General features: G+C 39.0%; 1 protein-coding gene across 1 annotated transcript in view; it reads left to right on the plus strand.

The window, feature by feature from the left end:
* The window catches only part of LOC115131984 (protein bassoon-like), a 236843-nt gene that overhangs the window by 67252 nt on the left and 142301 nt on the right, over positions 1-27290 (plus strand). Inside the window, 1 exon segment of the mRNA XM_065020637.1 lies at positions 1431-1932. Within this exon segment, the coding sequence (XP_064876709.1) occupies positions 1431-1932 (502 nt within the window).

Raw genomic sequence — 27290 nt, forward strand, 5'->3', positions numbered from 1 at the left:
GTTTCAGTCAATTATTTCTGGTAGCATTTCTATGTTGAAGATTGAAAAATAATTTGGTGCATTTTTCCCTCATATTCCATCCAGTTCGCTTTATGTTTTATAATATATTACACTGGATCTTTCTTGAATAACTTCCTCCATTTCTGTTTCTGTGCCTCTATGGTAGAGTTTTGATTGCTATCTATCTGTACTGTTAGTCCTTCCATTTTCTTTGTTAATATGGACTCTTTTGACCTAAATTGCTTTTGTTTTATAGATGAGTACTAAATTGCATGGCCTCTAAAGGCACATTTAAAAGTGTCCCACGTATCCACTAATTCTTATATATAAGTGCATGAGCATGATACGTTGAGGTATGATTTCCTTTACGGTCCATAGAGTTATTTAGATTACTGAATGAAAAGATGATTATTATATTTTTTTAACATGAAGAGAGTACAGTAAGCACAGTGCTTGAGTTAATAATAGATCCTTTGTTAAAAATTTAATTAACATTTGAACCATTTTAGCCTGCATACAGACACATGGCAAACATATTGTTCACATTAGGTGGGACTGATTTAGTTGTTTACTTTAGGTGGGACTGTAAGCGTTTAGGACAAAGTGAGTCATGTCTATGTGTAAGTGGACAGCGCCATGGTGCTAAAATGGTGCTGAAATGACTCATGGTGCTGAAATGGCTCAAGCACGGTAGAAGCTTCCGGACAGCCTGCAAAAAAAAAAACGTATGCACTTTAGCCTGCTTTCTATGTGTTGAACCCCTCATTATAGCACTTTGCTCCAGCCGCCTGGTTGGTTTGATGCTCCTGTGGCCTTTGTAGCCTTTTACCTGCTGGGGTAGAGCTTACAGTGAAGAGGGCAAACTGTTATGAGAGCTGCCAGGAGACATTTAACATCATTAGACCAGATGAGACTGTATTAAGTGTACACACACACGCACAGCCTCCCTAAGTCCGCTCCATGTGAAGGTCACTAGGTGAAGTCTGGCTCGCAGGGCTTTGAGTAGATGTGAATTTGGAGACAGTAACTTCAGATCTAAGGCGTGGGGGTGGATGAGAGAGATTTTGTGACATTCACATGTAGCTGAAAGCAAATGTCTCATACCGACTCAGGCTGTCGCAAAATAGGTCTCTCCCTACAATGAATACTTGTGTCAAACTCCCCATGAATCAACTGAAGCAAATTAAGCAAATGATTGGCCGGAACTACTGTGGTTCTCTTTGATCCAAATTGATGCTTTCCCCAGATCAGAGCAGTTTTTCAGTGTTTTGTTTCGGTCTTAGCCGGAGGTGAGGGACATTTTTTGATAGAATGATAAGATTCAGGGATACTGACCAAACCACCAAATATCTTGTTCACAATCTGTAGAAGAGCTAAACAGAAGGGATGTTATATTTGAAATTAATTTGATTCCTGTTGTTTTTCTTCAGGGTTCCCATGGGGAGTCCTAAATCTGGGATGCAGACTGGCTACGGAGGAATGGGTGGAGGAGGAGGTCAGAGACTGGCCAACCAAGAGAGCCACAGGCCGATGCAGCATAGCTCAGGCCTAGTCCATGGCTCAGGCCACGGCCCAGGCCCAGGGCAGGCTCAGGGTCATGAGCCAGGGATGGGTGGTGGTCCAGGTCAGCATGGCCAGAGCCCCGGTCAGCCCGGTCAGCACGCCTCCCGACGAAACCTCCAGGTGGACTTTAGTGGTTCGGGTGGCCGGACGGGTCGCTCCTCCTCAATGTCCCCGGACCGTGGGATCACCCCCACCTCACCCTACTCAGTGCCCCAGATCGCCCCCATGCCCGTCAGCAAGCTGTGCCCACTCTGCTCCACCACGGAGCTGACCAATCCGCCGGCCCTGCCAAACTACAACACCTGCACACAGTGCCGCTCCACCGTCTGCAACCAGTGTGGCTTCAACCCCAACCCCCACCTCACAGAGGTAAGCAACAAGCACTGCCTGTTAACATGCTGACTCTAATACAGCTAGAGGTGCCATTGGCTCCAGTCCAGAGTGCTGGTCTACGATCAGTGTTCTCCATACCTTAATACTTAGGGAATGCAACCAGTCTACTAAATAAAACTGACTCCAGATCAGCTCTTAAGGGGCATCTTATCGCTTCATGTTTAGTCACAAAAATAAGCACATCCTTTTATATCTAGAGACCTTGCGGAGTCCTGGTGTGAGGCCTAAAGAAGTATGTTTCAATAGACTCAAGTCTCTCTCATGCAGATATATGTCATTTAGTCTTCTCCAATCTCTGAGTCCCAGACATAGAAAAGTCCCTTCCTTAATGAGTGTGAAGCTCTCCCATCTCCTGTGTCTCCAGTTTCTGTGACCTCTCTCTCTCGGCGAGAGCCCGACAGAGCCTGCTGTCAGTAGGGTGTCCCGCCTAGGCCGTCTTAGCGTCTTCATCGGTCTCGCTTGTCAGCTTCTGTTTTGACAGCAGCCATTGGCAGGAGATTGACAGGGGGGCCATCTCTCTGTCCTTCCCCTCAACGTGTGGGCAGGCGGGCAAGCGGCACCAGGCAGGCAGGTTTTAGAGAATGAAGTGAGGGAGGAGATGCTGTGGCATGTTTTTCGCCCCAAGGATGTGGAAGAAGCAGTGTTCTCTCCGGAGCGGAGAGAGCCACTGAGGCACGGATCTAACCCCACCGCAGTGTTGAGATGAGTTCTAGTCGGCCTGCCATCATGTCTTATTGTGAGAGTCATTTGGGTGCATTATATTCTGGGAGTGGGACCAGGGAGAGAGAGAATGTGGGGAAATGATGAAGAGAGAGTGGGAAGTGGAGTGTTAGAGAAACACGGCCAAGAAAGAGAGTGATGAGGGAGAAAGAGAGAGAAGGGGGGAGAAAGAGTGTGTGTATTGGTAAGTGGCAGTAATTTCTCTCGAGGCGATGACAGAATCTCCATTAGTCTACCTAGGCAGGATGGAGTGTGTAGGGTGTATGGTAAATGGATTGAAATGTACAGAATGGGTACCTGTAGTAAAATGGGGGAGGGTCATGCTTTTTCAATTTCAGGGGAGGGTTTAGTTTAAAAAATATATATGTAGTTCAGGGCAGGGTCGTGCTTGGAGAAGCAGGGAGCAAAGTAATATTTCTAAGACTGTGGCGGTCGGTGCCGTTTAAGATAAGGGAGGACTTTGTTTTTGTTTTTATGAGCATAGATGTATTTCTATTTGAGCATATTGGATGACTGTAATTCATTTTCCATTCACCGAGCTCAAAGTAACACCGACAGGTTTAGGTTACAACATGACACTCAAATTTTCCCTATACCCATCATTAGGTTGCTACAACCTAGCCTATGAATGAACGTTTACAACGCAGGTGCACACAGGTCGAGAGAAAAATGTGAGTAATCAAGGTAACAGTGACAAATTCAGGTAGGCTTATCTCCGTTTCGTTCCGTGTGCTTTCATTTAAGAAATGTTTTTCAACAGAATTGGCAGAATGAACACACCTCTGATAACAGTAAGCACAGTTTACTTTCATAGCAACCACATACAATAATGATAATTTGCTCGTTGTATAATTTCTTCTTCATCTACGCGCTCTCCTCCTCTCACCTTTTTCCTTCACTTGTGGACTTCAGTGCACAATAAAACAGATGAAAAAACCTTTCCAAGTCAAACCTTCATCCCATTACTGTTAACCACTACACACAGCCTACACTGTTGTCACCATATTAGCTAACACAGCTAGTAACGCATTAGTAAACCCGCAACAATCATGCAGTACAGTGTACAGCAAGCAGTTTAGCAGTTATACCGGCGGGCCCCGTTGGCAATACATTTATAAAACCAAAAGCTTACCTTGACTTGTAAGAGCTCCAGTGTTGGATAGCCATAGCCAGCTATCTAACATAGCATCCTGCTCTGTTTGAGCCAGGTGTTTGAGTAGGCTAAACTAGCTAGCTACATTTGCTAGATAAGTGAAAGTAAAAAACAAATACAACTAATTATCTCTCTCGCTCCCTCTCTCTTGCTACTCCTTCATTTTTAAAGAAATGAATTTGTTAAAAATCGTTCAACTTTTGTCATTCTTTGAGTCAACTATTCACCACATTTTCTGCACTGCAATGCTAGCTCTAGCTTATGCTTTCAGTACTAGATTGGTTCTCAGATATTTTGATTGGGTCGACAACACGTCAGCTCTGATAGGTTGGAGGACATTCTCCGGACGTTGTCATAATTACTGTTTATGTGCATGGAAGGGGGAGAAAACTATCAGTCTCCTAGGTTTTGTATTGATTGTATTGCATTCAATGTACCCAAAGGAGGACGGAAACTAACTGTCCTCCAGCTACACCATGATGCGGCCCCAGAGAGTGCTGTTGAGGCTACTGTAAGACCTTCATTGGAAAACAGTGTGTTTTAATCAATTATTTGGTGACTTGAATATATTTAGTATAGTTTTATCTGAAAAATTTTTTTTATTCACTGAGGGGGGAGGGTCCTCCCCTTCCTCCTCTGAGGAGCCTCCACTGTTCTAAGATAGCTGCTGGGATGGTGTAAATAAAACTAGACTGCCTTACACACCGAAATGGATATTCCAACCCTGAGCCCCAGCTCCTAACCAGTGCTGTGCTGTGTAAGCCTACTGTGGCAGATCAAGGCGAGAGTCAAAGAATTCTTCAGAAAATACATTTTGATTAGGCCAAGTCCAAAAGATGCTATATCTTGCACCTGGACTAGCCTATAGCCTATGTTCTGTTCAATTTGAGAAGGAGAGCGCAGAGATGAGGAGGACTGGAGGTCAACCTTAATAGCTTGCTACTACGATAATTTATTTCAATAAACACAATATGTTCCTTGCCCATGATGTGTTTATCAGAGTTATTGTCCTCAGAATAAGCCATGTTTGAGTAACGTACATTGTGGTCCTGAAACTTGAAACAGCAGTCGCAGAGGCAATCAATCGGAAATAGACAGCTCATGGTGCTCGTGGTGCTGAAGTAAGCAAATTCCAGTTGATATTATTCATTTCAACCGTCTTCATTTTAATTAGACTAACAACAAGAGGGCTTTGTGTTGGAGCTTATTTCTTCCCGAAGAAATATGACGTAGGGCTACCTCTTTGACAGAATACATTTGTCTTTAGGCTTCCATATAACGTTATATAGATTTTTGTCGGCCAATTCCTCCACCCACCAAGCACTCTTTAAATATCCTAACTCTGTGTCAGTGAACCAGGCAGTTAAGTTCAAACAATAAATAAAACCGAGGAGACATAAAATTGAGAAGGGAAGTAACCTAATTTTGTAACTATCAATCGATTAAGCTATTCACTTTCTGTACAATGGAAGATGTTTAAACCCAGACATCTTTAAGGGAAACACTTGTGACCTTGTCTCGTTGGGTTAAGCCACAGAGGAAGAGTAGCCAACAGTTAAGCTTAAATTTTTCTGCATCGGTAGACCTACTGTCTGGGGTGGAAAGGTAGACCTACTGTCTGGGGTGGAAAGGTAGGCCTACTGTCTGGGGTGGAAAGGTAGACCTACTGTCTGGGGTGGAAAGGTAGACCTACTGTCTGGGGTGGAAAGGTAGACCTACTGTCTGGGGTGGAAAGGTAGGCCTACTGTCTGGGGTGGAAAGGTAGGCCTACTGTCTGGGGTGGAAAGGTAGGCCTACTGTCTGGGGTGGAAAGGTAGACCTACTGTCTGGGGTGGAAAGGTAGGCCTACTGTCTGGGGTGGAAAGGTAGACCTACTGTCTGGGGTGGAAAGGTAGGCCTACTGTCTGGGGTGGAAAGGTAGGCCTACTGTCTGGGGTGGAAAGATAGGCCTACTTTCTGAGGTGGAAAGGTAGGCCTACTGTCTGGGGTGGAAAGGTAGGCCTACTGTCTGGGGTGGAAAGGTAGGCCTACTGTCTGGGGTGGAAAGGTAGGCCTACTTTCTGGGGTGGAAAGGTAGGCCTACTGTCTGGGGTGGAAAGGTAGGCCTACTGTCTGGGGTGGAAAGGTAGGCCTACTGTCTGGGGTGGAAAGGTAGGCCTACTGTCTGGGGTGGAAAGATAGGCCTACTGTCTGGGGTGGAAAGGTAGGCCTACTGTCTGGGGTGGAAAGGTAGTGGGGTGGAAAGGTAGGCCTACTGTCTGGGGTGGAAAGGTAGTGGGGTGGAAAGGTAGGCCTACTGTCTGGGGTGGAAAGGTAGTGGGGTGGAAAGGTAGGCCTACTGTCTGGGGTGGAAAGGTAGTGGGGTGGAAAGGTAGGCCTACTGTCTGGGGTGGAAAGGTAGGCCTACTGTCTGGGGTGGAAAGGTAGGCCTACTGTCTGGGGTGGAAAGGTAGGCCTACTGTCTGGGGTGGAAAGGTAGTGGGGTGGAAAGGTAGGCCTACTGTCTGGGGTGGAAAGGTAGTGGGGTGGAAAGGTAGGCCTATTGTCTGGGGTGGAAAGGTAGTGGGGTGGAAAGGTAGGCCTAGGTTTTGAAAGAAGCCTACCAAGCTCAAATTCCTAATGACGTCTCACATTAAATTATTTGCAAACAGGGACAGTTACGTTGCAAACAAGACACACTGAGTACGTTGACATGCACACTAATCATTTGATATTAAACGGATTACGGCAGTAGGTTATAGATTATGCAATAGTCACGTAAACGCCTTACTCAGTTTATCTTAATCAGCGTAAGGTCAAAATCAAAGTAACCGCATGCTGATTAAAACACCTGGTGTTCTGAGCAATCTTTCCAGTGATTACGTCATGTGAACACCTTAGTCATGTGAACACCTTAATCGGCATTACAGTGGTGTATTTGTTCTGCACATGTGCCAGCATCAGCCGAGAGCCTCCCTCTTCAGCGCGAGTGAAGTGAGTTCGTTTCTATGTCCCAACTCAGAATCAAATATGCTTCCCAAAAATATTGTTCGCTGTGGTACAATGTTTATTTTGATTGGCGATTTTCTGCGTTTATCAGAGCGCCATCAGGTAGCCTTTTCAGATGTGTCCATGTAACAGGATTGTTTGGGGAGTCGTTCTACGTGTAAAACATGTAAACGCTTTAATAAAACTATTATATTCATCTGACTATTAACAATTATCGCATTAATGTGTGCATGTGACCGTACTCACTGATTTGGCATTGGTGAAATATGATAAGATGAACACATAGGCCTGTCTCTCTGTCCGTTCTTAGCCTGTCATTTTGGTCATTTGTGTGGTATGAAATGTTTATAAAAGACTATTTTTTCTCGGACCTGTAAATACATGTTTTACAGTTTGACACAGTTCATGTGTTTGACACAGTTCATGTGCTTTACAGTTTGACACAGTTCATGTGTTTGACAGTTTGGCACAATTCATGTGTTTGACAGTTTGACACAGTTCATCTGTTTGACACAGTTCATGTGTTTTACAGTTTGACACAGTTCATGTGTTTGACACAGTTCATGTGTTTGACAGTTTGACACAGTTCATGTGTTTGACAGTTTGACACAATTCATGTGTTTGACAGTTTGACACAGTTCATGTGTTTGACAGTTTGACACAGTTCATGTGTTTGACAGTTTGACAGTTTGACACAGTTCATGTGTTTGACAGTTTGACACAGTTCATGTGTTTGACAGTTTGACACAGTTCATGTGTTTGACAGTTTGACACAGTTCATGTGTTTGACAGTTTGACACAGTTCATGTGTTTGACAGTTTGACAAAATTAATGTGTTTGACACAGTTCATGTGTTTTACAGTTTGACACAATTCATGTGTTTGACAGTTTGACACAGTTCATGTGTTTTACAGTTTGACACAGTTCATGTGTTTGACAGTTTGACACAGTTCATGTGTTTGACAGTTTGACACAGTTCATGTGTTTGACACAGTTCATGTGTTTGACAGTTTGACACAGTTCATGTGTTTGACACAGTTCATGTGTTTTACAGTTTGACAGTTTGACAAAATTTGACAAAATGCACGTGTTTGACAGTTTGACACAGTTCATGTGTTTTACACTTTGACACAGTTCATGTGTTTTACAGTTTGACAAAATGCATGTGTTTGACACAGTTCATGTGTTTTACAGTTTGACACAGTTCATGTGTTTGACACAGTTCATGTGTTTGACAGTTTGACAAAATGCATGTGTTTGACAGTTTGACACAGTTCATGTGTTTGACAGTTTGACACAGTTCATGTGTTTGACACAGTTCATGTGTTTGACACAGTTCATGTGTTTGACAGTTTGACACAATTCATGTGTTTGACAGTTTGACACAGTTCATGTGTTTGACACAGTTCATGTGCTTTACAGTTTGACACAGTTCATGTGTTTTACAGTTTGACACAGTTCATGTGCTTTACAGTTTGACACAGTTAATGTGTTTTACAGTTTGACACAATTCATGTGTTTGACAGTTTGACACAATTCATGTGTTTGACAGTTTGACACAGTTCATGTGTTTGACACAGTTCATGTGTTTTACAGTTTGACACAGTTCATGTGTTTTACAGTTTGACACAGTTCATGTGTTTTACAGTTTGACACAGTTCATGTGTTTGACAGTTTGACACAGTTCATGTGTTTGACAGTTTGACACAGTTCATGTGTTTGACACAGTTCATGTGTTTGACAGTTTGACACAGTTCATGTGTTTGACAGTTTGACACAGTTCATGTGTTTGACAGTTTGACACAGTTCATGTGCTTTACAGTTTGACACAGTTCATGTGTTTTACAGTTTGACACAGTTCATGTGTTTGACAGTTTGACACAGTTCATGTGTTTGACAGTTTGACACAGTTCATGTGTTTTACAGTTTGACACAGTTCATGTGTTTGACAGTTTGACACAGTTCATGTGTTTTACAGTTTGACACAGTTCATGTGTTTGACAGTTTGACACAGTTCATGTGTTTGACAGTTTGACACAGTTCATGTGTTTGACAGTTTGACACAGTTCGTGTGTTTGACAGTTTGACACAGTTCATGTGTTTGACAGTTTGACACAGTTCATGTGTTTGACAGTTTGACACAGTTCATGTGTTTGACACAGTTCATGTGTTTGACAGTTTGACACAGTTCATGTGTTTGACAGTTTGACACAGTTCATGTGTTTTACAGTTTGACAAAATTCATGTGTTTGACACAGTTCATGTGTTTGACAGTTTGACAAAATGCATGTGTTTGACATTTTGACACAGTTCATGTGTTTTACACTTTGACACAGTTCATGTGTTTTACAGTTTGACAAAATGCATGTGTTTGACACAGTTCATGTGTTTTACAGTTTGACACAGTTCATGTGTTTGACACAGTTCATGTGTTTGACAGTTTGACAAAATGCATGTGTTTGACAGTTTGACACAGTTCATGTGTTTTACACTTTGACACAGTTCATGTGTTTTACAGTTTGACAAAATGCATGTGTTTGACACAGTTCATGTGTTTTACAGTTTGACACAGTTCATGTGTTTGACACAGTTCATGTGTTTTACAGTTTGACACAATTCATGTGTTTTACAGTTTGACACAGTTCATGTGTTTGACAGTTTGACACAGTTCATGTGTTTGACACAGTTCATGTGTTTTACAGTTTGACACAATTCATGTGTTTGACAGTTTGACACAGTTCATGTGTTTGACACAGTTCATGTGCTTTACAGTTTGACACAGTTCATGTGTTTTACAGTTTGACACAGTTAATGTGTTTTACAGTTTGACACAGTTAATGTGTTTGACAGTTTGACACAGTTCATGTGTTTGACACAGTTCATGTGTTTTACAGTTTGACACAGTTCATGTGTTTGACACAGTTCATGTGTTTGACAGTTTGACAAAATGCATGTGTTTGACAGTTTGACACAGTTCATGTGTTTTACACTTTGACACAGTTCATGTGTTTTACAGTTTGACAAAATGCATGTGTTTGACACAGTTCATGTGTTTTACAGTTTGACACAATTCATGTGTTTGACAGTTTGACACAGTTCATGTGCTTTACAGTTTGACACAGTTCATGTGTTTTACAGTTTGACACAGTTCATGTGCTTTACAGTTTGACACAGTTAATGTGTTTTACAGTTTGACACAATTCATGTGTTTGACAGTTTGACACAATTCATGTGTTTGACAGTTTGACACAATTCATGTGTTTGACAGTTTGACAAAATTCATGTGTTTGACAGTTTGACACAGTTCATGTGTTTTACACTTTGACACAGTTCATGTGTTTTACAGTTTGACAAAATGCATGTGTTTGACACAGTTCATGTGTTTTACAGTTTGACACAGTTCATGTGTTTGACACAGTTCATGTGTTTTACAGTTCATTCATGTGTTTGACAGTTTGACACAGTTCATGTGCTTTACAGTTTGACACAGTTCATGTGTTTTACAGTTTGACACAGTTCATGTGCTTTACAGTTTGACACAATTCATGTGTTTGACAGTTTGACACAGTTCATGTGTTTTACAGTTTGACACAGTTCATGTGTTTGACAGTTTGACACAGTTCATGTGTTTGACACAGTTCATGTGTTTTACAGTTTGACACAATTCATGTGTTTGACAGTTTGACACAGTTCATGTGTTTGACACAGTTCATGTGCTTTACAGTTTGACACAGTTCATGTGTTTTACAGTTTGACACAGTTCATGTGCTTTACAGTTTGACACAGTTAATGTGTTTTACAGTTTGACACAATTCATGTGTTTGACAGTTTGACACAATTCATGTGTTTGACAGTTTGACACAGTTCATGTGTTTGACACAGTTCATGTGTTTGACAGTTTGACACAGTTCATGTGTTTGACAGTTTGACACAGTTCATGTGTTTGACAGTTTGACACAGTTCATGTGTTTTACAGTTTGACACAGTTCATGTGTTTGACAGTTTGACACAGTTCATGTGTTTTACAGTTTGACACAGTTCATGTGTTTGACCGTTTGACACAGTTCATGTGTTTGACAGTTTGACACAGTTCATGTGTTTGACAGTTTGACACAGTTCATGTGTTTGACAGTTTGACACAGTTCATGTGTTTTACAGTTTGACACAGTTCATGTGCTTTACAGTTTGACACAGTTCATGTGTTTGACAGTTTGACACAGTTCATGTGTTTGACACAGTTCATGTGTTTGACAGTTTGACACAGTTCATGTGTTTTACAGTTTGACACAGTTCATGTGCTTTACAGTTTGACACAGTTAATGTGTTTGACACAGTTCATGTGTTTGACAGTTTGACACAGTTCATGTGTTTTACAGTTTGACACAGTTCATGTGTTTGACAGTTTGACACAGTTCATGTGTTTGACACAGTTCATGTTTTTGACAGTTTGACACAGTTCATGTGTTTTACAGTTTGACACAGTTCATGTGTTTGACAGTTTGACACAGTTCATGTGTTTGACAGTTTGACACAGTTCATGTTTTTTACATTTTGACACAGTTCATGTGTTTGACAGTTTGACACAGTTCATGTGTTTGACAGTTTGACACAGTTAATGTGTTTGACAGTTTGACACAGTTCATGTGCTTTACAGTTTGACACAATTCATGTGTTTGACAGTTTGACACAGTTCATGTGTTTTACAGTTTGACACAGTTCATGTGTTTGACACAGTTCATGTGTTTTACAGTTTGACACAATTCATGTGTTTGACAGTTTGACACAGTTCATGTGTTTGACACAGTTCATGTGCTTTACAGTTTGACACAGTTCATGTGTTTGACAGTTTGACACAGTTCATGTGTTTGACAGTTTGACACAGTTCATGTGTTTTACAGTTTGACACAGTTCATGTGCTTTACAGTTTGACACAGTTCATGTGTTTGACAGTTTGACACAGTTCATGTGTTTGACACAGTTCATGTGTTTGACAGTTTGACACAGTTCATGTGTTTGACAGTTTGACACAGTTCATGTGTTTTACAGTTTGACACAGTTCATGTGCTTTACAGTTTGACACAGTTAATGTGTTTGACACAGTTCATGTGTTTGACAGTTTGACACAGTTCATGTGTTTTACAGTTTGACACAGTTCATGTGTTTGACACAGTTCATGTTTTTGACAGTTTGACACAGTTCATGTGTTTGACAGTTTGACACAGTTCATGTTTTTTACATTTTGACACAGTTCATGTGTTTGACAGTTTGACACAGTTCATGTGTTTGACAGTTTGACACAGTTAATGTGTTTGACAGTTTGACACAGTTCATGTGCTTTACAGTTTGACACAATTCATGTGTTTGACAGTTTGACACAGTTCATGTGTTTTACAGTTTGACACAGTTCATGTGTTTGACAGTTTGACACAGTTCATGTGTTTGACACAGTTCATGTGTTTTACAGTTTGACACAATTCATGTGTTTGACAGTTTGACACAGTTCATGTGTTTGACACAGTTCATGTGCTTTACAGTTTGACACAGTTCATGTGTTTTACAGTTTGACACAGTTCATGTGCTTTACAGTTTGACACAGTTAATGTGTTTTACAGTTTGACACAATTCATGTGTTTGACAGTTTGACACAATTCATGTGTTTGACAGTTTGACACAGTTCATGTGTTTGACACAGTTCATGTGTTTGACAGTTTGACACAGTTCATGTGTTTGACAGTTTGACACAGTTCATGTGTTTGACAGTTTGACACAGTTCATGTGTTTTACAGTTTGACACAGTTCATGTGTTTGACAGTTTGACACAGTTCATGTGTTTGACAGTTTGACACAGTTCATGTGTTTGACAGTTTGACACAGTTCATGTGTTTGACAGTTTGACACAGTTCATGTGTTTGACAGTTTGACACAGTTCATGTGTTTGACAGTTTGACACAGTTCATGTGTTTTACACTGACACAGTTCATGTGTTTTACAGTTTGACACAGTTCATGTGTTTGACAGTTTGACACAGTTCATGTGTTTGACACAGTTCATGTGTTTGACAGTTTGACACAGTTCATGTGTTTTACACTTTGACACAGTTCATGTGTTTTACAGTTTGACAAAATGCATGTGTTTGACACAGTTCATGTGTTTTACAGTTTGACACAGTTCATGTGTTTGACACAGTTCATGTGTTTGACAGTTTGACACAGTTCATGTGTTTTACACTTTGACACAGTTCATGTGTTTTACAGTTTGACAAAATGCATGTGTTTGACACAGTTCATGTGTTTTACAGTTTGACACAGTTCATGTGTTTGACAGTTTGACACAGTTCATGTGTTTGACACAGTTCATGTGTTTGACAGTTTGACACAGTTCATGTGTTTTACACTTTGACACAGTTCATGTGTTTTACAGTTTGACAAAATGCATGTGTTTGACACAGTTCATGTGTTTTACAGTTTGACACAATTCATGTGTTTGACAGTTTGACACAGTTCATGTGTTTGACAGTTTGACACAGTTCATGTGTTTGACAGTTTGACACAGTTCATGTGTTTGACACAGTTCATGTGTTTTACAGTTTGACACAGTTCATGTGTTTTACAGTTTGACACACAGTTCATGTGTTTTACAGTTTGACACAGTTCATGTGTTTTGACAGTTTGACACAGTTCATGTGTTTTACAGTTTGACACAGTTCATGTGTTTGACAGTTTGACACAGTTCATGTGTTTGACACAGTTCATGTGTTTTACAGTTTGACACAATTCATGTGTTTGACAGTTTGACACAGTTCATGTGTTTGACACAGTTCATGTGCTTTACAGTTTGACACAGTTCATGTGTTTTACAGTTTGACACAGTTCATGTGTTTGACACAGTTAATGTGTTTTACAGTTTGACACAATTCATGTGTTTGACAGTTTGACACAATTCATGTGTTTGACAGTTTGACACAGTTCATGTGTTTGACACAGTTCATGTGTTTGACAGTTTGACACAGTTCATGTGTTTGACAGTTTGACACAGCTCATGTGTTTGACAGTTTGACACAGTTCATGTGTTTTACAGTTTGACACAGTTCATGTGTTTGACAGTTTGACACAGTTCATGTGTTTTACAGTTTGACACAGTTCATGTGTTTGACAGTTTGACACAGTTCATGTGTTTGACAGTTTGACACAGTTCATGTGTTTGACAGTTTGACACAGTTCATGTGTTTGACAGTTTGACACAGTTCATGTGTTTTACAGTTTGACACAGTTCATGTGCTTTACAGTTTGACACAGTTCATGTGTTTGACAGTTTGACACAGTTCATGTGTTTTACAGTTTGATACAGTTCATGTGCTTTACAGTTTGACACAGTTCATGTGTTTGACACAGTTCATGTGTTTGACAGTTTGACACAGTTCATGTGTTTTACAGTTTGACACAGTTCATGTGTTTGACAGTTTGACACAGTTCATGTGTTTGACACAGTTCATGTTTTTGACAGTTTGACACAGTTCATGTGTTTTACAGTTTGACACAGTTCATGTGTTTGACAGTTTGACACAGTTCATGTGTTTGACAGTTTGACACAGTTCATGTTTTTTACATTTTGACACAGTTCATGTGTTTGACAGTTTGACACAGTTCATGTGTTTGACAGTTTGACACAGTTAATGTGTTTGACAGTTTGACACAGTTCATGTGCTTTACAGTTTGACACAATTCATGTGTTTGACAGTTTGACACAGTTCATGTGTTTTACAGTTTGACACAGTTCATGTGTTTGACAGTTTGACACAGTTCATGTGTTTGACACAGTTCATGTGTTTTACAGTTTGACACAATTCATGTGTTTGACAGTTTGACACAGTTCATGTGTTTGACACAGTTCATGTGCTTTACAGTTTGACACAGTTCATGTGTTTTACAGTTTGACACAGTTCATGTGCTTTACAGTTTGACACAGTTAATGTGTTTTACAGTTTGACACAATTCATGTGTTTGACAGTTTGACACAATTCATGTGTTTGACAGTTTGACACAGTTCATGTGTTTGACACAGTTCATGTGTTTGACAGTTTGACACAGTTCATGTGTTTGACAGTTTGACACAGTTCATGTGTTTGACAGTTTGACACAGTTCATGTGTTTTACAGTTTGACACAGTTCATGTGTTTGACAGTTTGACACAGTTCATGTGTTTTACAGTTTGACACAGTTCATGTGTTTGACAGTTTGACACAGTTCATGTGTTTGACAGTTTGACACAGTTCATGTGTTTGACAGTTTGACACAGTTCATGTGTTTGACAGTTTGACACAGTTCATGTGTTTTACAGTTTGACACAGTTCATGTGTTTTACAGTTTGACACAGTTCATGTGTTTGACAGTTTGACACAGTTCATGTGTTTGACAGTTTGACACAGTTCATGTGTTTGACAGTTTGACACAGTTCATGTGTTTTACAGTTTGACACAGTTCATGTGCTTTACAGTTTGACACAGTTAATGTGTTTGACACAGTTCATGTGTTTGACAGTTTGACACGGTTCATGTGTTTGACAGTTTGACACAGTTCATGTGTTTTACAGTTTGACAAAATTCATGTGTTTGACACAGTTCATGTGTTTGACAGTTTGACAAAATGCATGTGTTTGACAGTTTGACACAGTTCATGTGTTTTACACTTTGACACAGTTCATGTGTTTTACAGTTTGACAAAATGCATGTGTTTGACACAGTTCATGTGTTTTACAGTTTGACACAGTTCATGTGTTTGACACAGTTCATGTGTTTGACAGTTTGACAAAATGCATGTGTTTGACAGTTTGACACAGTTCATGTGTTTTACACTTTGACACAGTTCATGTGTTTTACAGTTTGACAAAATGCATGTGTTTGACACAGTTCATGTGTTTTACAGTTTGACACAGTTCATGTGTTTGACACAGTTCATGTGTTTTACAGTTTGACACAATTCATGTGTTTTACAGTTTGACACAGTTCATGTGTTTGACAGTTTGACACAGTTCATGTGTTTGACACAGTTCATGTGTTTTACAGTTTGACACAATTCATGTGTTTGACAGTTTGACACAGTTCATGTGTTTGACACAGTTCATGTGCTTTACAGTTTGACACAGTTCATGTGTTTTACAGTTTGACACAGTTAATGTGTTTTACAGTTTGACACAGTTAATGTGTTTTACAGTTTGACACAGTTCATGTGTTTGACAGTTTGACACAGTTCATGTGTTTGACACAGTTCATGTGTTTTACAGTTTGACACAGTTCATGTGTTTGACACAGTTCATGTGTTTGACAGTTTGACAAAATGCATGTGTTTGACAGTTTGACACAGTTCATGTGTTTTACACTTTGACACAGTTCATGTGTTTTACAGTTTGACAAAATGCATGTGTTTGACACAGTTCATGTGTTTTACAGTTTGACACAATTCATGTGTTTGACAGTTTGACACAGTTCATGTGCTTTACAGTTTGACACAGTTCATGTGTTTTACAGTTTGACACAGTTCATGTGCTTTACAGTTTGACACAGTTAATGTGTTTTACAGTTTGACACAATTCATGTGTTTGACAGTTTGACACAATTCATGTGTTTGACAGTTTGACACAATTCATGTGTTTGACAGTTTGACAAAATTCATGTGTTTGACAGTTTGACACAGTTCATGTGTTTTACAGTTTGACTTCATGACACAGTTCATGTGTTTTACAGTTTGACAAAATGCATGTGTTTGACACAGTTCATGTGTTTTACAGTTTGACACAGTTCATGTGTTTGACACAGTTCATGTGTTTTACAGTTTGACACAATTCATGTGTTTGACAGTTTGACACAGTTCATGTGTTTTACAGTTTGACACAGTTCATGTGTTTGACAGTTTGACACAGTTCATGTGTTTTACAGTTTGACACAGTTCATGTGTTTGACAGTTTGAGTTTGACACAATTCATGTGTTTGACAGTTTGACACAGTTCATGTGTTTTGACACAGTTCATGTGTTTTTACAGTTTGACACAGTTCATGTGTTTTACAGTTTGACACAGTTCATGTGCTTTACAGTTTGACACAATTCATGTGTTTGACAGTTTGACACAGTTCATGTGTTTTACAGTTTGACACAGTTCATGTGTTTGACAGTTTGACACAGTTCATGTGTTTGACACAGTTCATGTGTTTTACAGTTTGACACAATTCATGTGTTTGACAGTTTGACACAGTTCATGTGTTTTACAGTTTGACACAGTTCATGTGCTTTACAGTTTGACACAGTTCATGTGTTTTACAGTTTGACACAGTTCATGTGTTTTGCAGTTTGACACAATTCATGTGTTTGACAGTTTGACACAGTTCATGTGTTTGACAGTTTGACACAATTCATGTGTTTGACACAATTCATGTGTTTGACAGTTGACACAGTTCATGTGTTTGACAGTTTGTGCTTTACAGTTTGACAGTTCATGTGTTTTACAGTTTGACACAGTTCATGTGTTTGTTTGACACAGTTAATGTGTTTTACAGTTTGACACAGTTCATGTGACAGTTTGACAGTTTGACACAGTTCATGTGTTTTTTTACAGTTTGACACAGTTCATGTGTTTGACAGTTTGACACAAATGCATGTGTTTGACAGTTTGACACAGTTCATGTGTTTTACACTTTGACACAGTTCATGTGTTTTACAGTTTGACAAAATGCATGTGTTTGACACAGTTCATGTGTTTGACAGTGTTGACACAGTTCATGTGTTTGTTTGACACAGTTCATGTGTTTTACAGTTTGACACAGTTCATGTGTTTTACAGTTTGACACAGTTCATGTGTTTGACAGTTTGTGTTTGACACAGTTCATGACACAACCATGTGTTTGACAGCCTGACACAGTTCATGTGTTTTACAGTTTGACACAGTTCATGTGTTTTACACAGTTCATGTTTTTACAGTGACACAATGTTTGTTTGACACAGTTCATGTGTTTGACAGTTTGACACAGTTTGACATGTGTTTTACAGTTTGACACAGTTCATGTGTTTTACAGTTTGACACAGTTCATGTGTTTGACAGTTTGACACAGTTCATGTGTTTTACAGTTTGACACAGTTCATGTGTTTGACAGTTTGACACAGTTCATGTGTTTGACACAGTTCATGTGTTTTACAGTTTGACACAGTTCATGTGTTTGACAGTTTGACACAGTTCATGTGTTTGACAGTTTGACACAGTTCATGTGTTTGACAGTTTGACACAGTTCATGTGTTTGACAGTTTGACACAGTTCATGTGTTTGACAGTTTGACACAGTTCATGTGTTTGACAGTTTGACAGTTCATGTGTTTTACAGTTTGACACAGTTCATGTGTTTGACAGTTTGACACAGTTCATGTGTTTGACAGTTTGACACAGTTCATGTGTTTGACAGTTTGACACAGTTCATGTGCTTTACAGTTTGACACAGTTCATGTGTTTTACAGTTTGACACAGTTAATGTGTTTGACACACAGTTCATGTGTTTAACACAGTTCCATGTGGCCTACAGTTTGACACAGTTCATGTGTTTGACAGCCTTGACACAGTTCATGTGTTTGACAGCACACAGTTCATGTGTTTGACACAGTTCATGTGTTTGACAGTTTGACACAGTTCATGTGTTTGACATTTTGACACAGTTCATGTGTTTGACAGTTTGACACACAGTTCATGTGTTTGACAGTTTGACACAGTTCATGTGTTTTACAGTTTGACACAGTTCATGTGTTTTACAGTTTGACACAGTTCATGTGTTTGACAGTTTGACACAGTTCATGTGTTTGACAGTTTGACACAGTTCATGTGTTTGACACACAGTTCATGTGTTTGACACAGTTGACACAGTTCATGTGTTTGACAGTTGGACACAGACACAGTTCATGTGTTTTTACAGTTTGACACAGTTCATGTGTTTGACAGTTTGACACAGTTCATGTGTTTGACACAGTTCATGTGTTTGACAGTTTGACACAGTTCATGTGTTTGACAGTTTGACACAGTTCATGTGTTTGACAGTTTGACACAGTTCATGTGTTTGACAGTTTGACACAGTTAATGTGTTTGACACAGTTCATGTGTTTGACAGTTTGACAGTTTGACACAGTTCATGTGTTTGACAGTTTGACACAGTTCATGTGTTTGACACAGTTTGTGTTTGACAGTTTGACACAGTTCATGTGTTTGACAGTTTGACACAGTTCATGTGTTTGACAGTTTGACACAGTTCATGTGTTTGACAGTTTGACACAGTTCATGTGTTTGACAGTTTGACACAGTTCATGTGTTTGACAGTTTGACACAGTTCATGTGTTTGACAGTTTGACACAGTTCATGTGTTTTACAGTTTGACACAGTTCATGTGTTTGACAGTTTGACACAGTTCATGTGTTTGACAGTTTGACACAGTTCATGTGTTTGACACAGTTCATGTGTTTGACAGTTTGACACAGTTCATGTGTTTGACAGTTTGACACAGTTCATGTGTTTGACACAGTTCATGTGTTTGACAGTTTGACACAGTTCATGTGTTTCACAGTTTGACACAGTTCATGTGTTTACAGTTTGACACAGTTAATGTGTTTTACATGACACAGTTCATGTGTTTGACAGTTTGACACAGTTCATGTGTTTGACAGTTTGACACAGTTCATGTGTTTGACACAGTTCATGTGTTTGACAGTTTGACACAGTTCATGTGTTTGACAGTTTGACACAGTTCATGTGTTTGACAGTTTGACACAGTTCATGTGTTTTACAGTTTGACACAGTTCATGTGTTTGACAGTTTGACACAGTTCATGTGTTTGACAGTTTGACACAGTTCATGTGTTTGACAGTTTGACACAGTTCATGTGTTTGACAGTTTGACACAGTTCATGTGTTTGACAGTTTGACACAGTTCATGTGTTTGACAGTTTGACACAGTTCATGTGTTTTACAGTTTGACACAGTTCATGTGCTTTACAGTTTGACACAGTTCATGTGTTTGACAGTTTGACACAGTTCATGTGTTTGACACAGTTCATGTGTTTGACAGTTTTGACACAGTTCATGTGTTTGACAGTTTGACACAGTTCATGTGTTTTACAGTTTGACACAGTTCATGTGTTTTACAGTTTGACACAGTTCATGTGTTTGACAGTTTGACACAATTCATGTGTTTGACAGTTTGACACAGTTCATGTGTTTGACACAGTTCATGTGACAGTTTGACACAGTTCCTGTGTTTGACAGTTCATTCATGTGTTTGACAGTTTGACACAGTTCATGTGTTTGACAGTTTGACACAGTTCATGTGTTTTACAGTTTGACACAGTTCATGTGTTTGACAGTTTGACACAGTTCATGTGTTTTACAGTTTGACACAGTTCATGTGTTTGACAGTTTGACACAGTTCATGTGTTTGACAGTTTGACACAGTTCATGTGTTTGACAGTTTGACACAGTTCATGTGTTTTGACAGTTTGACACAGTTCATGTGTTTGACAGTTTGACACAGTTCATGTGTTTGACACAGTTCATGTGTTTGACAGTTTGACACAGTTCATGTGTTTTACAGTTTGACACAGTTCATGTGTTTTACAGTTTGACACAGTTCATGTGTTTGACAGTTTGACACAGTTTGACACAGTTCATGTGTTTGACAGTTTGACACAGTTCATGTGTTTGACAGTTTGACACAGTTCATGTGTTTGACAGTTTGACACAGTTCATGTGTTTTGACAGTTTGACAGTTTGACACAGTTCATGTGTTTGACAGTTTGACACAGTTCATGTGTTTGACAGTTTGACAGTTCATGTGTTTGACAGTTTGACACAGTTCATGTGTTTGACAGTTTGACACAGTTCATGTGTTTGACACAGTTCATGTGTTTGACAGTTTGACACAGTTCATGTGTTTGACAGTTTGACAGTTCATGTGTTTGACACAGTTCATGACAGTTTGACAAAATGCATGTGTTTGACAGTTTGACACAGTTCATGTGTTTGACAGTTTGACACAGTTCATGTGTTTTACAGTTTGACACAGTTCATGTGTTTGACACAGTTCATGTGTTTTACAGTTTGACACAATTCATGTGCTTTACAGTTTGACACAGTTAATGTGTTTTACAGTTTGACACAATTCATGTGTTTGACAGTTTGACACAGTTCATGTGTTTGACAGTTTGACACAGTTCATGTGTTTGACACAGTTCATGTGTTTTACAGTTTGACACAGTTCATGTGTTTTACAGTTTGACACAGTTCATGTGTTTGACAGTTTGACACAGTTCATGTGTTTGACAGTTTGACACAGTTCATGTGTTTGACAGTTTGACAAAATTAATGTGTTTGACACAGTTCATGTGTTTTACAGTTTGACACAGTTCATGTGTTTGACAGTTTGACACAGTTCATGTGTTTGACAGTTTGACACAGTTCATGTGTTTGACAGTTTGACACAGTTCATGTGTTTGTTTGACAAAATTAGTGTTTGACACAGTTCATGTGTTTTACAGTTTGACACAGTTCATGTGTTTGACAGTTTGACACAGTTCATGTGTTTGACAGTTTGACACAGTTCATGTGTTTTACAGTTTGACACAGTTCATGTGTTTTACAGTTTGACACAGTTCATGTGTTTGACAGTTTGACACAGTTCATGTGTTTGACAGTTTGACACAGTTCATGTGTTTGACAGTTTGACACAGTTCATGTGTTTGACAGTTTGACACAGTTCATGTGTTTGACAGTTTGACACAGTTCATGTGTTTTACAGTTTGACACAGTTCATGTGTTTGACAGTTTGACACAGTTCATGTGTTTGACACAGTTCATGTGTTTGACAGTTTGACACAGTTCATGTGTTTGACAGTTTGACAGTTCATGTGTTTTACAGTTTGACACAGTTCATGTGTTTACAGTTTGACACAGTTCATGTGTTTGACATGTGTTTGACACAGTTCATGTGTTTGACAGTTTGACACAGTTCATGTGTTTGACAGTTTGACACAGTTCATGTGTTTGACAGTTTGACACAGTTCATGTGTTTGACAGTTGTGACAGTTTGACACAGTTCATGTGTTTGACAGTTTGACACAGTTCATGTGTTTGACAGTTTGACACAGTTCATGTGTTTGACAGTTTGACACAGTTCATGTGTTTGACAGTTTGACACAGTTCATGTGTTTGACACAGTTCATGTGTTTGACAGTTTGACACAGTTCATGTGTGTTTGACAGTTTGACACAGTTCATGTGTTTGACACAGTTCATGTGTTTGACAGTTTGAAATGCATGTGTTTGACAGTTTGACACAGTCATGTGTTTGACAGTTTGACACAGTTCATGTGTTGACACACACAGTTCATGTGTTTTGACAGTTTTGACACAGTTCATGTGTTTTACAGTTTGACACAATTCATGTGCTTTACAGTTTGACACAGTTAATGTGTTTTACAGTTTGACACAATTCATGTGTTTGACAGTTTGACACAATTCATGTGTTTGACAGTTTGACACAGTTCATGTGTTTGACACAGTTCATGTGTTTTACAGTTTGACACAGTTCATGTGTTTTACAGTTTGACACAGTTCATGTGTTTGACAGTTTGACACAGTTCATGTGTTTGACAGTTTGACACAGTTCATGTGTTTGACAGTTTGACAAAATTAATGTGTTTGACACAGTTCATGTGTTTTACAGTTTGACACAGTTCATGTGTTTGACAGTTTGACACAGTTCATGTGTTTGACAGTTTGACACAGTTCATGTGTTTGACAGTTTGACAAAATTAATGTGTTTGACACAGTTCATGTGTTTTACAGTTTGACACAATTCATGTGTTTGACAGTTTGACACAGTTCATGTGTTTTACAGTTTGACACAGTTCATGTGTTTGACAGTTTGACACAGTTCATGTGTTTGACACAGTTCATGTGCTTTACAGTTTGACACAGTTCATGTGTTTTACAGTTTGACACAATTCATGTGTTTGACAGTTTGACACAGTTCATGTGTTTGACAGTTTGACACAGTTCATGTGTTTGACAGTTTGACACAGTTCATGTGTTTGACAGTTTGACACAGTTCATGTGTTTGACAGTTTGACACAGTTCATGTGTTTGACAGTTTGACACAGTTCATGTGTTTGACAGTTTGACACAGTTCATGTGTTTGACAGTTTGACACAGTTCATGTGTTTGACAGTTTGACACAGTTCATGTGTTTGACAGTTTGACACAGTTCATGTGTTTGACAGTTTGACACAGTTCATATGTTTGACAGTTTGACACAGTTCATGTGTTTGACAGTTTGACACAGTTCATGTGTTTGACAGTTTGACACAGTTCATGTGTTTGACACAGTTCATGTGTTTGACACAGTTCATGTGTTTGACACAGTTCATGTGTTTGACACAGTTTGTGTTTGACAGTTGACAGTTCATGTGTTTGACAGTTTGACACAGTTCATGTGTTTGACAGTTTGACACAGTTCATGTGTTTGACAGTTTGACACAGTTCATGTGTTTGACACAGTTCATGTGTTTGACAGTTTGACACAGTTCATGTGTTTGACAGTTTGACACAGTTCATGTGTTTGACAGTTTTGACACAGTTCATGTGTTTGACAGTTTGACACAGTTTGACAGTCATTCATGTGTTTGACACAGTTCATGTGTTTGACAGTTTGACACAGTTCATGTGTTTTACAGTTTGACACAGTTCATGTGCTTTACAGTTTGACACAGTTAATGTGTTTTACAGTTTGACACAATTCATGTGTTTGACAGTTTGACACAATTCATGTGTTTGACAGTTTGACACAGTTCATGTGTTTGACACAGTTCATGTGTTTTACAGTTTGACACAGTTCATGTGTTTTACAGTTTGACACAGTTCATGTGTTTTACAGTTTGACACAGTTCATGTGTTTGACAGTTTGACACAGTTCATGTGTTTGACAGTTTGACACAGTTCATGTGTTTGACACAGTTCATGTGTTTGACAGTTTGACACAGTTCATGTGTTTGACAGTTTGACACAGTTCATGTGTTTGACAGTTTGACACAGTTCATGTGTTTGACAGTTTGACACAGTTCATGTGTTTGACACAGTTCATGTGTTTGACAGTTTGACACAATTCATGTGTTTGACAGTTTGACACAGTTCATGTGTTTGACACAGTTCATGTGCTTTACAGTTTGACACAGTTCATGTGTTTTACAGTTTGACACAGTTCATGTGCTTTACAGTTTGACACAGTTAATGTGTTTTACAGTTTGACACAATTCATGTGTTTGACAGTTTGACACAATTCATGTGTTTGACAGTTTGACACAGTTCATGTGTTTGACACAGTTCATGTGTTTTACAGTTTGACACAGTTCATGTGTTTTACAGTTTGACACAGCTCATGTGTTTTACAGTTTGACACAGTTCATGTGTTTGACAGTTTGACACAGTTCATGTGTTTGACAGTTTGACACAGTTCATGTGTTTGACACAGTTCATGTGTTTGACAGTTTGACACAGTTCATGTGTTTGACAGTTTGACACAGTTCATGTGTTTGACAGTTTGACACAGTTCATGTGTTTTACAGTTTGACACAGTTCATGTGTTTGACAGTTTGACACAGTTCATGTGTTTTGACAGTTTGACACAGTTCATGTGTTTTACAGTTTGACACAGTTCATGTGTTTGACAGTTTGACACAGTTCATGTGTTTGACAGTTTGACACAGTTCATGTGTTTGACAGTTTGACACAGTTCATGTGTTTGACAGTTTGACACAGTTCATGTGTTTGACAGTTTGACACAGTTCATGTGTTTGACAGTTTGACACAATTCATGTGTTTGACAGTTTGACACAGTTCATGTGTTTGACAGTTTGACACAGTTCATGTGTTTGACAGTTTGACACAGTTCATGTGTTTGACAGTTTGACACAGTTCATGTGTTTGACAGTTTGACACAGTTCATATGTTTGACAGTTTGACACAGTTCATGTGTTTGACAGTTTGACACAGTTCATGTGTTTGACAGTTTGACACAGTTCATGTGTTTGACAGTTTGACAAAATTAATGTGTTTGACACAGTTCATGTGTTTGTCAGTTTGACACAGTTCATGTGTTTTACAGTTTGACACAGTTCATGTGTTTGACACAGTTCATGTGTTTGACACAGTTCATGTGTTTGACACAGTTCATGTGTTTGACAGTTTGACACAGTTCGTGTGTTTGACAGTTTGACACAGTTCATGTGTTTGACAGTTTGACACAGTTCATGTGTTTGACAGTTTGACACAGTTCATGTGTTTGACACAGTTCATGTGTTTGACAGTTTGACACAGTTCATGTGTTTGACAGTTTGACACAGTTCATGTGTTTGACACAGTTCATGTGTTTGACACAGTTCATGTGTTTGACAGTTTGACACAATTCATGTGTTTGACAGTTTGACACAGTTCATGTGTTTGACACAGTTCATGTGTTTTTTGACACAGTTCATGTGTTTTACACAGTTCATGTGTTTGACAGTTTGACACAGTTCATGTGTTTTACAGTTTGACACAATTCATGTGTTTGACAGTTTGACACAATTCATGTGTTTGACAGTTTGACACAGTTCATGTGTTTGACACAGTTCATGTGTTTTACAGTTTGACACAGTTCATGTGTTTGACAGTTTGACACAGTTCATGTGTTTTACAGTTTGACACAGTTCATGTGTTTGACAGTTTGACACAGTTCATGTGTTTGACAGTTTGACACAGTTCATGTGTTTGACACAGTTCATGTGTTTGACAGTTTGACACAGTTCATGTGTTTGACAGTTTGACACAGTTTGACACAGTTCATGTGTTTGACAGTTTGACACAGTTCATGTGTTTGACACAGTTCATGTGTTTGACAGTTTGACACAATTCATGTGTTTGACAGTTTGACACAGTTCATGTGTTTGACACAGTTCATGTGCTTTACAGTTTGACACAGTTCATGTGTTTTACAGTTTGACACAGTTCATGTGCTTTACAGTTTGACACAGTTAATGTGTTTTACAGTTTGACACAATTCATGTGTTTGACAGTTTGACACAATTCATGTGTTTGACAGTTTGACACAGTTCATGTGTTTGACACAGTTCATGTGTTTTACAGTTTGACACAGTTCATGTGTTTTACAGTTTGACACAGCTCATGTGTTTTACAGTTTGACACAGTTCATGTGTTTGACAGTTTGACACAGTTCATGTGTTTGACAGTTTGACACAGTTCATGTGTTTGACACAGTTCATGTGTTTGACAGTTTGACACAGTTCATGTGTTTGACAGTTTGACACAGTTCATGTGCTTTACAGTTTGACACAGTTCATGTGTTTTACAGTTTGACACAGTTCATGTGTTTGACAGTTTGACACAGTTCATGTGTTTTACAGTTTGACACAGTTCATGTGTTTTACAGTTTGACACAGTTCATGTGTTTGACAGTTTGACACAGTTCATGTGTTTGACAGTTTGACACAGTTTGTGTTTGACACAGTTCATGTGTTTTACAGTTTGACACAGTTCATGTGTTTGACAGTTTGACACAGTTCATGTGTTTGTTTGACACAGTTCATGACACAGTTCATGTGTTTGACAGTTTGACACAGTTCATGTGTTTGACAGTTTGACACAGTTCGTGTGTTTGACAGTTTGACACAGTTCATGTGTTTGACAGTTTGACACAGTTCATGTGTTTGACAGTTTGACACAGTTCATGTGTTTGACACAGTTTGACAGTTTGACACAGTTCATGTGTTTGACACAGTTCATGTGTTTGACAGTTTGACACAGTTCATGTGTTTGACAGTTTGACACAGTTCATGTGTTTGACAGTTCATGACAGTTTGACAGTTCATGTGTTTGACAGTTTGACACAGTTCATGTGTTTGACACAGTTCATGTGTTTGACAGTTTGACACAGTTCATGTGTTTGACAGTTTGACACAGTTCATGTGTTTTACAGTTTGACAAAATTCATGTGTTTGACACAGTTCATGTGTTTGACAGTTTGACAAAATGCATGTGTTTGACAGTTTGACACAGTTCATGTGTTTTACACTTTGACACAGTTCATGTGTTTTACAGTTTGACAAAATGCATGTGTTTGACACAGTTCATGTGTTTTACAGTTTGACACAGTTCATGTGTTTGACACAGTTCATGTGTTTGACAGTTTGACAAAATGCATGTGTTTGACAGTTTGACACAGTTCATGTGTTTGACACAGTTCATGTGTTTGACAGTTTGACACAGTTCATGTGTTTGACACAGTTCATGTGTTTGACAGTTTGACACAATTCATGTGTTTGACAGTTTGACACAGTTCATGTGTTTGACACAGTTCATGTGCTTTACAGTTTGACACAGTTCATGTGTTTTACAGTTTGACACAGTT

The sequence above is a fragment of the Oncorhynchus nerka genome, linkage group LG7, assembly GCF_034236695.1.
Source record: "Oncorhynchus nerka isolate Pitt River linkage group LG7, Oner_Uvic_2.0, whole genome shotgun sequence".
Taxonomy (NCBI): domain Eukaryota; kingdom Metazoa; phylum Chordata; class Actinopteri; order Salmoniformes; family Salmonidae; genus Oncorhynchus; species Oncorhynchus nerka.